General features: G+C 35.9%; 1 protein-coding gene across 1 annotated transcript in view; it reads right to left on the bottom strand.

Moving 5' to 3' along the window:
• The window catches only part of Trdn (triadin), a 382140-nt gene that overhangs the window by 94036 nt on the left and 274900 nt on the right, over positions 1-13204 (bottom strand). Inside the window, exon 22 of the mRNA XM_060373675.1 lies at positions 1893-1943. Within this exon, the coding sequence (XP_060229658.1) occupies positions 1893-1943 (51 nt within the window). The remainder of the gene's footprint in view (positions 1-1892; positions 1944-13204) is intronic.

Raw genomic sequence — 13204 nt, 5'->3', positions numbered from 1 at the left:
TCCATTGAAAACCCACCTCCCTCCCTCATCTCCTCCCTACCCCTTTCCAAGTCCACTGATAGGGGAGATCCTTCTTCCCTTCCATCTGGCCCTAGGTTATCAGGTATCTTCAGGACTGGCTGCATTGTCCTCTTCTGTGGCCTAGCAAGGCTGCTCCTTCCTCGAGGGGGTGGGGAGGAAGAGGTCAAAGAGCCACCCATTGAGTTCCTGTCAGAAATAGTCCTTGTTCCCCTTACTAGGGAACCCACTTGGATACTGAGCTACCATGGGCTACATCGGAGCAGGGTTCTAGGTTATATCCATACATGGTCCTTGGTTGGAGAAACATTCTCATAGAAGATCCCTGTGCCCTGATATATTTGACCAATCTTTATATCAGAAATGAAGAATTATCCCACTGATTTTGAGTCTTACTTTGGTTCCTTACCCTGCTCCTTTTTCTTATTTTTTGGAAAGGTAACATATATTCTATGCCATTATATGCTGGAAGTATGTAATCAAGTTTTGGATTAATATTTTGCACATGACAACAGCAAAGCACTTTCCCTGAGTCTCAAAAGACTTAAACTGTTTTAAGACTGAAAGACTATGTTCGAAGTTGAACCAAATGCATTTTGCATTATGATGTGGCTACTAGCCTATGGGGTCCAGATAGCGAAATATAGTGGTTTGAATAAGAATGTCCCCAATAAGCTCGTATATTTGCAGGCTTAGATCACAGTTGCTGAACTATTTGGAAGTGTGGCCTTTTTGGAGTAGGTATATCATTGTTGAAGGAGATGTGTCTTTGTGGGAGGAGGTATATCACTGGGGTTGGGCTCTGAGGTTTCAAAAGCCCATACTAGGCCCAGTGTCCCCCTCTCTGCCTACTGCCAGGACGGAGGTAAGGGTATGAAACTCTCATCTACTGCTTAGCACCATGGCTGCCTGCATTCCACCATGCTCCCTACCACGATAATAAACTAACACCCCAAAACTGTAACCAAGCCCCCACTTAGTTACTTTTGGAAGAGTTGCCTCACTCATAGTGTCTCTTTCCGGCAATAAAAACCCCACCAAAGATAGCTAGGATAGCTGTCCTATATAATATAGCAAATGAAAATTTTGGTGTATTAATTTAAAGAGAGGAGCTTGAGGGAAGGCTGCAATAAATGAGGTGAATGACTTATAAAGAAATTATTTTTTTAAAATAAGATGAAGAATTTGATGGACAGAGAAGCAGTCCATCAACCATGAAAATGAAATCATGGTTCTAAATGAGAACTTTACATTTGGTTAGCAATAAGAATCTGAAAAGACCAAAGCACACAGAATAAGCCTGAGAGTGCTGAAAAGTAAGAGGATTCAGAGCTTCAATTACTATGTCTCGGTCCCTCTTCCTAGCCTTATCATTTTTCTTTCTCCAATGATTCTCAATGATTTCAATGGTTTCAGTTGCCCAATATTCTTTGAGATAAATAAATGAGAGATAGATAGAAAGCTAGATGTAGATGATAGATACAGATACACAGATGGTATAGATATAAATAAATATAAATACATGATGTAGATATAGATGATATAGATACAGCTACAGATAGATGATGTAGAGATAGATGATATATAGACAGATATTAGAAAGCGGAGAGTCAGAGGCTATAGAGATGAGTTTTTCCTAATAATTTTATTTTTTAATCTGTATTACTTTTAATTGTTAAGAAATCTTCTCCATTTTTTATACCTGCCTTCCTCTTTTCCCACTTTTTGATAAGTGCTGGTATTTTTTTATGATGTTAAACAGCCTGTGTAATTTTAGTTTGCATAACTGTGAAGATAATGCCACACATGTCCAAGGAACTTGTTCAGATACTTTAACTTACAACTCTGCTATTATATTAAATGTGTTTCATTACCTTTGTCTTTCAAATCCGAAGAACTCTTTCCAGGTTTTTCCTTTTTCACTTCTAGAAGAGATGATGGGAAAGAAATGTTAAAAGAACAGATCATTTTTATCACAAGATTCTTTCTATGTTCTGTTTATGGGGCTTCCATGATCAGAGGGCCTTTACATTGATATTTAATATCTACACATGTCTTCTGATCTATGTTACAGATTATATGTAACTAACGTGTCATATTGAGAGATGTACATAAAAATAGACATATGCATAAAAGAAAAATTAGTGAAAAAGAGGCCATGAACTTAAAGGGGAGAGGAGAGGAGCAAAGCAGATGGTTGGAAGGAAGAAAGGGAAGGGAGAAATGGAATTAAATTATTACTCAAAAATAACAGTATAAAAATTCTATAGATGTTATGATATGAACACAAGCATCATATGTTAACCATGTATGTGGCAATGCCAGGTCCTGTGTTGTCATAAAAATCCTACCTGTGTTTTTTGTTAGTTCTGCTACTCCCACAAAAAGTTTAAATAAATTCCCAAGCTTATGAATTAGGTTACTTGCTATTTAAACTAGCATTTCTCTAGCTTAACCTCAACATCAAAAATTGTAAGAACTTTAGGCACTAGTCTGAAGGCAGATTTTGGAGGATGACAGGCAATTAGACTAACAGGGTAAACTGGAGGATTTCACCAATAAGACAAAAGGAAAATTAAAGACATTTTAGAAGATTAGGTCTTGCTAGGTTGGGAGATCCATCAGTTGTGCAACATATACTATAGTCTAGTAATTCAAAGCAATAGATGAGTGTCCTTTGCTTTACAGAAGCTTCTCAGTTCCATGAGGTCCCATTTATTGATTGTTGATCTTAGAGCCTGTGCTGTTGGTGTTCTGTTCAAGAAGTTTTCTCCTGTGCCAATGAGTTCAAGGCTCTTCCCCACTTTTTCTTCTAACAGATTTAGTGTGTCTGCTTTTCTGTTGAGGTCTTTGATCCACTTGGACTTTACTTTTGTGCAGGGTGATAAATGTGGATTTATTTGCATTTTTCTACCTGTAGACATCCAGTTAGATCAGCATTATTTGTTGAAGATGCTGTCTTTTTTTCCGATTATATGGTTTTGGCTTTTTTGTAAAAAAAAAAAAAAAATCAAGTATTCACAGGTGTGTGGGTTTATTTCTGAATCTTCAATTTGATTCCAATTATCCACCAGTTGGCTTCTATACCAGTATCATGCCGTTTTTATTACTGTTGCTCTATAGTACAGCTTGAGATCATGGATGGAGATACCTCCAGAAGATCTTTTATTGTACATGACTGTTCAGATTGGAAGCAGAAGACAGGGAAGAGGAAAGTAGCCTTCCACAGGGGGGTCTCTGAAAGACTCTACCCATCATGGTATCGAAGGAGGTGCTGAGACTCATAGCCAAACTTAGGGCAGAGAAGAAAAGGGAGACAGAAAGACCTGGAGGGGACAGGACTCCACAAAGAGACCAACAAGCTAAAAACAAAATAAACAAACAAACAAAACAACAAATCAAAACAAACCAACAAAAAAATCTTCAGCCCAGGGGGGCCTGCAGAGACCAATACTACAACCAAGGACCATGCATGGAGAGGACATAGAGCCCCTGCCCATGGCAGCTCAGTCTCCAAGTGAGTTCTCAAATAAGTGGAGCAGGGGCTATCTCTGACATGAACTCAGTGGCCGCTCTTTGATCACCTCCCCCTGGGGGTTGTAGCCTTACCAGGCCACAGAGGAAGATGATGCAGTCAGTTCTGATGAGACCTGATAGGCTAGGGTCAGAAAGAAGGCGAGAAGTTTCTTCCTTATCAGGGAACTAGGGAAAGGGCATAGGGAGAGAAGTGAGAGCGTGCATGGGACTAGGAGGAAATGAGGGAAGGGCTGCGGTGGGCATGCAAAGTGAATAAATTGTAATAAATAAATAAATACATAAATTCAACAAAAAACAAGTGAAAAAAACAAAAAAAACAACTAATGAGTGTTGGACTTATCTAAGGTGTATCTTGCCACAACAGATAAGAAAAATGTTTTCCCAACCCACTTGATATTCTCAGTCCTCTGACTGACTCTTTTAATCTAATGAGCTAGAATTCTTCAAATTGTCTTTGATCAGAGACACGTCCTGAAATCACGGGTATGCATGCCATGTGATGAAATTCTGAATCATATTTAATTGCCTTGGAAATAGAGCCTTCTTCACCCATGCTCAGTGTGATGGTCATCAGACCTTAAGCAGAATACCTATTGGAATTCTGAAAAATTCATGAGTGCTTGCTAGTTCTTCTCAGCTTAGCACTTGCAGAATTATGAGTAATATGTAATTATGTACAAATAAAATCAGGACTTTTATTGCATAGGACTGTAGATTGTATGATATTAACTTCTATTTCAATCAGTAGAGACTTAAATCCACTGCAAAATAGTTATGTTTCAAAAAAACAAAACTTTATTACTTGTGTAATTTTCTTCATACCATCTCAATATCAAGTACCCTTGTTGATAAATGATTGAAGCCACAAATGGTCTAAGCCATTCCTGCATGCTAAAGAAAAGCCTTGCTTTTCATAGTTACATATTTTGATATAAAGTCTCTTTCACTCCACATGTATGTACAACGAGTCAAGTGATATTAATATGATAGCTGAAGTGAAGAGGTTATGAGTTCAGAAAGTTGACCAAAACCACAATGACAATCCATCCGGCTCCATAGCCTACCTTTTAACTGCATTGTTTGTTTTCTTGGTGTTTAGATTTTGAGTTCATTGCATTATAGACACTGGTACATTGTCATCTGTATTGCTAGTTAATATTGTTTTCAAATTCTGTAGACTAATATTCACTTAATTAATGGTGTTCTTTCCTGTACAAATTTTGAGGTAATCATTTGATGTCATATATGTCTATTATTGGTCTTACTCTGTGCTATAAACCTCCTATTCAGAAAGTCTGTATCTGTTGATATCATTTGATTGCATTACCTATTTTTCCTTCTAAAAGATTCAGAATATCAGGTCTTACTTTAAGTTCCTAAACCATTTGGGATTGAGTTTTGTGCAGAGTGAAATCAAGAATTGAGTTTCATTTTCCCACTTAACAGCTATTCCGTTTTCCTATCACGACTGGTGAAAGATGTTATCTTCCTTCCAAAGTGCATTTTGAATCTCTTTGTCAGAAATAAGGCAGCTTTAGAAATGTGAACATATCTCTAGTACCTCAGTTTTACTGCCCTTATCACCGTGTCTATCTTTTATTCAAGTTCGTTTCTGTTTTATCATTTGAAGCATAATTCACAATCAGAAAGGGTGAAACTTCAAGCAGAGATTTTATTATTAAAGATTGTTTTGACTGTCTGAGGCTTTTTGTGTTTCCCCATGGATTTTTTTTAAACATTTTTATTTATTATTTATACAGTGTTCTGCCTGCATGTACACCAGAAGAGGGTACCCGATCTCACTATAGATGGTTCTGAGCCACCATGTGGTTGCTGGGAATTGAACTCAGGACCTTTGGAAGAACAGCCAGTGCTCTTAACCTCTGAGCCATCTCTCCAGGCCTTCCCCATGGATTTTGATTATTTTTTAAAACTTTTTGAAGAACTGAGTTGGAATTTTCATGAGAATTGTATTGAATCTGTGTATTGCTTTTAGTAGGTTGACTGTTTTCACAATGTTAATCCTTTCAATATAAGAGTATGAAGGTTCTGTTCATCCTGTTTCTTCAGTTCTCCCATCGGTGTTTTAAGGTTTAAGGTGTTAACTATTTCAGGGCTTTCTTTCTTTCCTTCTTTCTTTCTTTCTTTTCTTTTTTTTTTTTTTTTTGCTTACATTTATTTCAAAAGGCTTTTGTTTGTTTCTTTGACATTTTTATGAATAGGATTGTATCCCTGTTTTGTTTTGTTTTTTCCAATATGCTTGTCTTTTGTATATAGGAAGACTACTGATATTTTATGTGGTAGTGTTGTATCCTGTCACTTTGTTGAAGGTGTTTTTCAGATGTCACAGTATTCTATTATATTCCTTAGGGTCTTTCATATAGAGAACTTTATTATCTGCAAATGTTGATTTTTGACTTCTTCCTTTCCTATTTGTATCCCCAATGGATATATCTTAGTAGAATTTGATGCACAAGGGATACAAACACAGTGCTTGAAGCCTCTCTTGTTAGGTTTGCAGCATGATAATAGCTGAAGGCTTGTTAACAAGAAGAAATAAAGATGACTAAGAAATATTTTTAGGTGTTTAACGCCCTTACCAAAAGAAATTAAAATTAAAATGGCTTTGAGATTTCATCATTCTTCAAAGTGTCTATGATAGAGAAAACAAATGAAAACAAATGTTTGAGAAGACATGAGGAAGGGGAAACCCCTTTTTACTCTTGGGAGCCTATGAGCTGGTACAGCCACTATGAAAATCAACATTCCTGGGCACATTCCCAAGGATTCTCATCCATGCTTCTCACTGCTCTCTTCACAGTAGCTAAGAAATAGAAATGTCTGGATGTCGATCTCCTGGTAGAAAAGATAATGAAAATGTAGTGTGTGTATAGTCAAATTTTATTCAGATATGAAGAAAATTCTGATCCTGAATATTTCAGAAAAATGATTGGAAATGGAAATAATCACAGTGAGTAAAGTAGCTGGGATCTCAAAAGGCACCAAATGATGGATGTTCTAGCTTTTTGAGTTTCTAGATTTGAATGTTTAAGTTGAAGGACTCTATAGTCCAAGAAATTCAATCAGGTGATTTTAAGGGAAGACAAATAATAGATCACAGGTGGCATAAAGGCAAAAAAGGAAAATAATTGGAGTGACTGTTCAAGTGGAGAGTATAACAGAGGGCCAGGCACTCAAAACACACACACACACACACACACACACACACACGTATCTAAATGAACTTACACTATATGGAGAGATAATGACTTTAAGAGATGACACTTGGTAGCAACCAAAAAGCCCAGATGCAGCTGTAGGCCATCTTTCTTTTAGTTATTGATTAAGAGATCCCATAAAACCCTCCAAAACAATGTAAGCTCTTCCCATTGCTCTACGTTGTACAACCAGAACTTGATGGGAAATATTATTGCCAAGGACATACCACATACTTACATCAAATAACATGGAAAAATCAAGCTGGCGCTGACCTTTAGAACTCTTTCTTACTGGCTGTATTTCATATTTCCAGAAAGTGTTATGAAAGCCGCTGGGGGAGAACAATATCAACAATCTCTATTTAGCTGTGAACACAGCAAGCTACAATAATGAATGATCTCTTGAGACAAATTTATTTATGCAATAGTGGAATGAATGGAGTATGCATAATCAACTTTTCTGATTAGACTTAAGGCCTGATCCACTGTAGTAAACTCATGACGGATGCTGTAAATATGACTGTGAATCCACAGCTGGGGAAATCATAGAACCTGGGGGAGAAATTACTATTATTTTAACAAATGATGCAGTATTAAACTACTGTCTTGTGATTTGTGTTTGTGTCCTTATGGGGTATGCATATGTCATGAAAATTCTGAACCCAGAAGATCATGTAAATGGATTACATCTACTGTTGTACAGTGTGACTCTGGGACAAAGTGGTCCCTCAGAGAGAGAGTAAATATTTTTGCATCACTACTTGACATGGTTGCCAACATGCACAGCCTTGAAGAGGTTGTTTCTAAAGCAGGAATATGTTTCCTTGAAATAAGAAATTAGTGACTACCTTTTGAGTAAATTAATGAGTTTTCATAATTCATTGATGACCACACTCTATCAGAAAACATGTTCAAAAACTCTTATCATTATGATCATCTTTCATAATTATTTTTTTCAGTTTTCAAATTTAGTTTTTCAATGCTGTTAAATAAAAATGAAATTATTACTATTAGTTTTTCTTTTTTTTAATGATTTGTTTTGTTTTGTTTTTGAGAAAGGATTTCTCTGTAGCCTTGGCTGTCCTGGACTCACTGTACAGACCAGACTGCCCTTGATCTCACAGTTATCCACCTGCCTCTGGTTCTCTGAGTGCTGGGATTACAGGGGTGTGCCACCACGTGCAGCACTATTAATTTTTCTAAGGGGAATAAAAATAAATAATATGTAGTATTTACCCAGCTTTTTACTCTTTCATCTAAGAAATGTTGAGGGAATTTCTAAGGTAATTTCAAAAGTAAAATTTTATGTAATTAAAGTGGGATAGTTTTGTAATTGTCATAGTTTTGCTTTTTATTGCTGCAATAAAGACCATGATCAAAACAACAAGGAGGACAGGCTTTATTCTCATTACAGTTTATAGCCGTTATGATGTGAAGTATGGATAGGAACTCAGGGCATGAACCTGGAGTCAAGAATAAAAGTAGAGCCAGTGGATAAACTAGCTTTAAGGATTTGCTACCATGGTTTGATCAGCTAGTTTCTGATACACATTTACAGGACCACCAACCTAGGGATGGTACCGCCCACAGTGGACTAGACTTTCCCACATTAATCATTAATCAAAAGTGACCCATAGATTTCCCCACAGGTTAGTCTGATGGAAGCAACTGAGTTCCCTCTTCCCAGCTGACTCTAGATTTTTTAAAGTTGACAAAAAACTCACCACCACTATTAACAGTCTCTAATCACCTACTCGATGTAGTTATAATATATACATATAACATTTTTATAATCATTTAGATGCTATTCATTTTTTGCATGTCCTTTAAAACTTTATTTATTTACTTAAAATCATTTAGCACAACACACTTATGTGTAATATAAAATATTTTCATTAAAATTTAAATAGTAAACAAAATGTATTTTATGATCTAATTAAAATTAGAAATTTATTGATAGCTATAGTTGTATATAGGGAAATGTTAAGTTAAAAACTATTAATATTATTAATATTGTTGGTATGGAATTTCAAACTACACTGTTTTAAAATTTATCTACTGGTCTAATTATTTGAGATTTCCATATACTGGTTTTATTTATTTTTAAAGGTTAAAATATTTATAAAGATAAATAATTTTTATTTATAAATATTCGGTGTTCCATTATTCTGCTCATTACCATTAACTATTGAATTAATATTTTAAAGTTTTTTTTTTAATCTTGCTACATTTCCTAAAGCAGACAAATTTATTATTTTGGGAAGGGGCATGGGAGGAGATGAGAGAGGGAGGGTGGGATGGCGAGGGGAAGAGGGTGGCGACTACAGCTGGGATACAAAGTGAATAAACTGTAATTAAAAATATACTGCTTTTAAAACTCAGACTTTCATTCAAAAAAGATTTAGGTTCACAGCAAAGTTGAGGAGGAAACAAAGTGCCTATGTAATCCCTCTGTTATTATAGACTGAATGTTCAAGTTCCTCTAAAAGTAGTCTTAACGCTTAATGCTGTTAAGTGGTTGGACTTTCTGGAACATAAATGGGCACCTTGGGTGCTGCACAAGAGATGGGAGTACCGTCATGTGGTCATAAAGTATAGAACACCTTATCTTCCTGCCATGTGAATATAAAAGAAGAGACTAGTCAGAAACCTAGACGAGAGGCAGCTCTAGGAGGCCACCATCCCCCATGCCTGGTGGAGAATTCCTGATGAAGATCTGTTAGGGATGAATTTTCATTATTCATAAGCTGCCTCATCTGTGGTTAAAATTGTCATAAGGAAGACGCCCTCCTCTCATACACAGTTTCCCTGCCATCATCTTCTTTCCTAACTTTAGAACATATAACAAAATCCAAGAGCTGTTGTTTTACCTTATTATCAGCTGAAATGTGTAGTTTGCATATGAATCTGTTGTATATAGTCAATGGTTTACAAATTCTGATGTATTTAGTATCATGTGCTCATCATCATGCTGTTATATAGAATAGATTAACCTAAGAATTCTCCAAGCTCAACTTAGGTATCCATCTCTTCCCCCATACCTGGAAATCAATGAACTTTTAAACAGTAATCCACATTTTAGCTAATTTATTAAGAATTTTATGCAATGTATCTTGGAGAACAAGTAAATTTTTATATTAACTTGCATCCAAAACCTTAGTTTTAAGATATTTCTTTCTGCTCAGATGTAGCCCATGGAAGCTCAGTATCCAAGTGGGTACCCTAGTAAGGGGATCTGGGACTATTTCTGACATAAACTCAATGGCTGGCTCTTTGACCTCCCTCCACCCCCTCAAGGGAGGAGGAGTCCTATTAGGCCACAGAGGAGGACTTAGAAGCCAGTTCTGAAGATACCTGATAAACCAGATGAAAGGGGAGGAAGTCCTCTTTTATCAGTGGACTTGGAAAGGGGAAGGAAGGAGAAGAGGGAGGAAGTGTGGGATTGGGAGGGAATGAGGGCATGGGATACACCTGGAATACAAAGTTAATACACTGTAACTAATATTAAAAAAAGAAAAGAAAAATAAAAAGATGTTTCTTTCTACTCTTAGAAAGAGTAGAAATTTTATTAAGGATAATTACAAATTATTCACACAGTTTTAAATCTTTCCTTCTAACATTCATAGATTTTAATTTATTTTCCTCTCATATTGCAATGACTAGATGCAATATGATGCTGAATAACTTTTGTGAAATGGTCCAATTTTTTCTTCTTTCTTATCTTAATAAATCTTTTAGTTTCTTACCATTAAATATAATTTATTTAATTAATTGTTTAATTTTTTTATTAATTACAATTTATTCATTTTGCATCCCAGCTATAGCCCCCTCCCTCATCCTCTCCCAATCCCAGCCTTCCTCCCTCTTCTCCTCCCATGACCCTCCCCCAGTCTACTGATAGGGGAGGTCTTCCTCCCCTTCCATCTCACCCTAGCCTATCAGGTCTCATCAGGACTGGCTGCATTGTCTTCCTCTCTGGCCTGGTAAGGTTGCTCCCCCCTCAGGGGCAGGTTATCAAAAAGCCAGCCACTGAGTTCATGTCAGAGACAGCTCCTGTTCCCCTTATTAGGACACCCACTTGGACATTGAGCTGCCATGAGCTACATCTGTGCAGGCATTCTAGATTATCTTCATGCATGGTCCTTGGTTGGAGTATCAGTCTCACAAAAGTCCCCTGTGCCAAGATCATTTGGTTCTATCACTCTCATTGTCGAGCTCCTGTCCCATCCAGGTCTTTGCTCAACCATGTTCATAGCAGCATTATTCGTAATAGTCAGAATCTGGAAACAACCCAGATATCCCTCAGTTGAGGAATTGATACAGAAATTGAGGTACATTTACACAATGGAATACTACTCAGGCAATTATAAACAAGGAAATCATGAAATGTGCAGGAAAATGTTGGGAACTAGAAAAGACCATCCTGAGTGAGGTATCCCAGAAGCAGAAGATACAGGATATATACTCACTTATAATGGGTATTAGAAATATAATATAGGATAAACATACTAAAATCTGTACAACTAAAGAAGCTAATCAAGAAGGAGGACCCTGTTTAAGATGCTCAATCCTCATTCAGAAAGGCAAATGGATTGGACATAGGAAGAGGGAGAAAACAGGGAACAGGACAGAAGCCTACCACAGAGGGTCTCTGAAAGACTACACAACAGGGCATTAAAGCAGATGCCCAGACTCATAGCCAAACTTTAGGCAGAGTGCAGGGAATCTTTTGAAAGAAGAGAGAGATTAAACGTAATGTTAGCTTTATTTTTTTCTAGACTTTCTTAAAATCTTTGAAGTATTTCTATCCTATTCTACTTTGATTTGGTTTTCTAGTTATTAATGTGTTTTTAGTTCTGTCAAATATTTATGAATATCTTTAAAATGATTTCTTTTTTCTTCTTAAGCTCATCAATGTGATGAATCATAAAACAATTCACTTGTTGACTGGCTTTGCATATGTGGATTAAATTCATGTCTATATGTAATGCTTTTCAGGATTGATGTATTAATGATTTAGACTTCCATAATTTTTTAAAAATTAACTATAATAATATTTTAAATTTTGTGATGATATAAAATTTTATATTAAAAAGATGATATATTAGATTTTACAAAAGGGAGTGGTTGGAATGAAACAGAAGCTAATATCATAAGCCCCCAGACACTTACAAAACTGTGTTCCCTTTCTACAGTATTTAGTGTGACAAAGCAATTGTCCCTCTAAGTCCCTTTACACACAGATGTATGGTAAAAATAAAATATACAGTTCTATTTTAAAAGAAAAATAGATTTATTAAATATTTATTCATTGTGTTGTTTATCATGGGAGTGAGAAATCATAGATAATTGCCTGGAATCCATCAGATGCTGAAAAAATACTCCGCTGACAGCTTGAACAGAGTGTGGGTCAAAAACGTCCCTGGGCTCATAAGAGAGGGATTAACTTAAACTTGAGAGAATGAAATAAGACTTCATAGAAACAGTTGTATATATGTTGAATTCTGAAAGTAATATTAAGCTGGTAATCAAAAGTGTAAAGAGAAATCATCACTGGCATGTGGAAAACATATGAAACCCAAGAAATAGAAATGTCCTGTCATTGGTCGCTGGTTCTGTAATGGGAGCAACTAGTTGAGAATTCACCCTGGGGTGTCATGACTAATACCCCTAAAATTTACATCACTGTAGTGATGAAAATTATTCTTTCTATTTTAATTATGTTTTTATTATTGAAATCAATATTTAAGTTTAAATATATTTTGATATTTTCCTTCCCAAGTCCTTTCAGATACTCTCCTATTACCTACCAACCCAACTTTAAAGTCTTTCCCAATAAGCAAACGAAAACCAAATACAACAAAGATTCCAAAAGCTCCAACAGAATAAAATAAACCCACACCCCAAACAAACAAACAAACAAACAAAACAACAACGAACTATAACCAAATGAAATTCCACCCAAAAACTGTGAAGTACCTTATATGATGATCCTTAACATGAGGCCTGTACTGGAGTAGCTGATACACCCAGAGGTCACCTGATATCTCTATTGTGAAGAACTCTCCCAGCAGGTATAAGCACTGGTTCAGTTGTTAGGCTTTACCTTAGTATATAGGTTTTCTTTCATCCATCCATCCATCCATCCATCTATCCGTTTATTCATTCATTCACTCACTCATTCACTTTTTAAAAATATAACAAAATAAAATATAATAAGATTAAAAAATATCAAATTGATGTTGTACAAGACAACGACAAGGGTAAGAAATCATCTAAAAATCAAAAATCAAACATACTGCTTCACAGTGCTTTGGCTCATATAACTTTTTAATGTTCTACACTATTTCTAAGTAAATATATGCATTATTTATTTTTACTTCTCATCTGCCTTTATAATGAAAATTAAGAGATACATTTTTTCGTAATGT

The sequence above is a fragment of the Meriones unguiculatus genome, chromosome 20, assembly GCF_030254825.1.
Source record: "Meriones unguiculatus strain TT.TT164.6M chromosome 20, Bangor_MerUng_6.1, whole genome shotgun sequence".
In the NCBI taxonomy this organism is placed as follows: Eukaryota; Metazoa; Chordata; class Mammalia; order Rodentia; family Muridae; genus Meriones; species Meriones unguiculatus.
The sequence above is the reverse complement of the archived record's forward strand: the minus strand, read 5'-3'. Positions and strand labels throughout refer to the sequence as shown.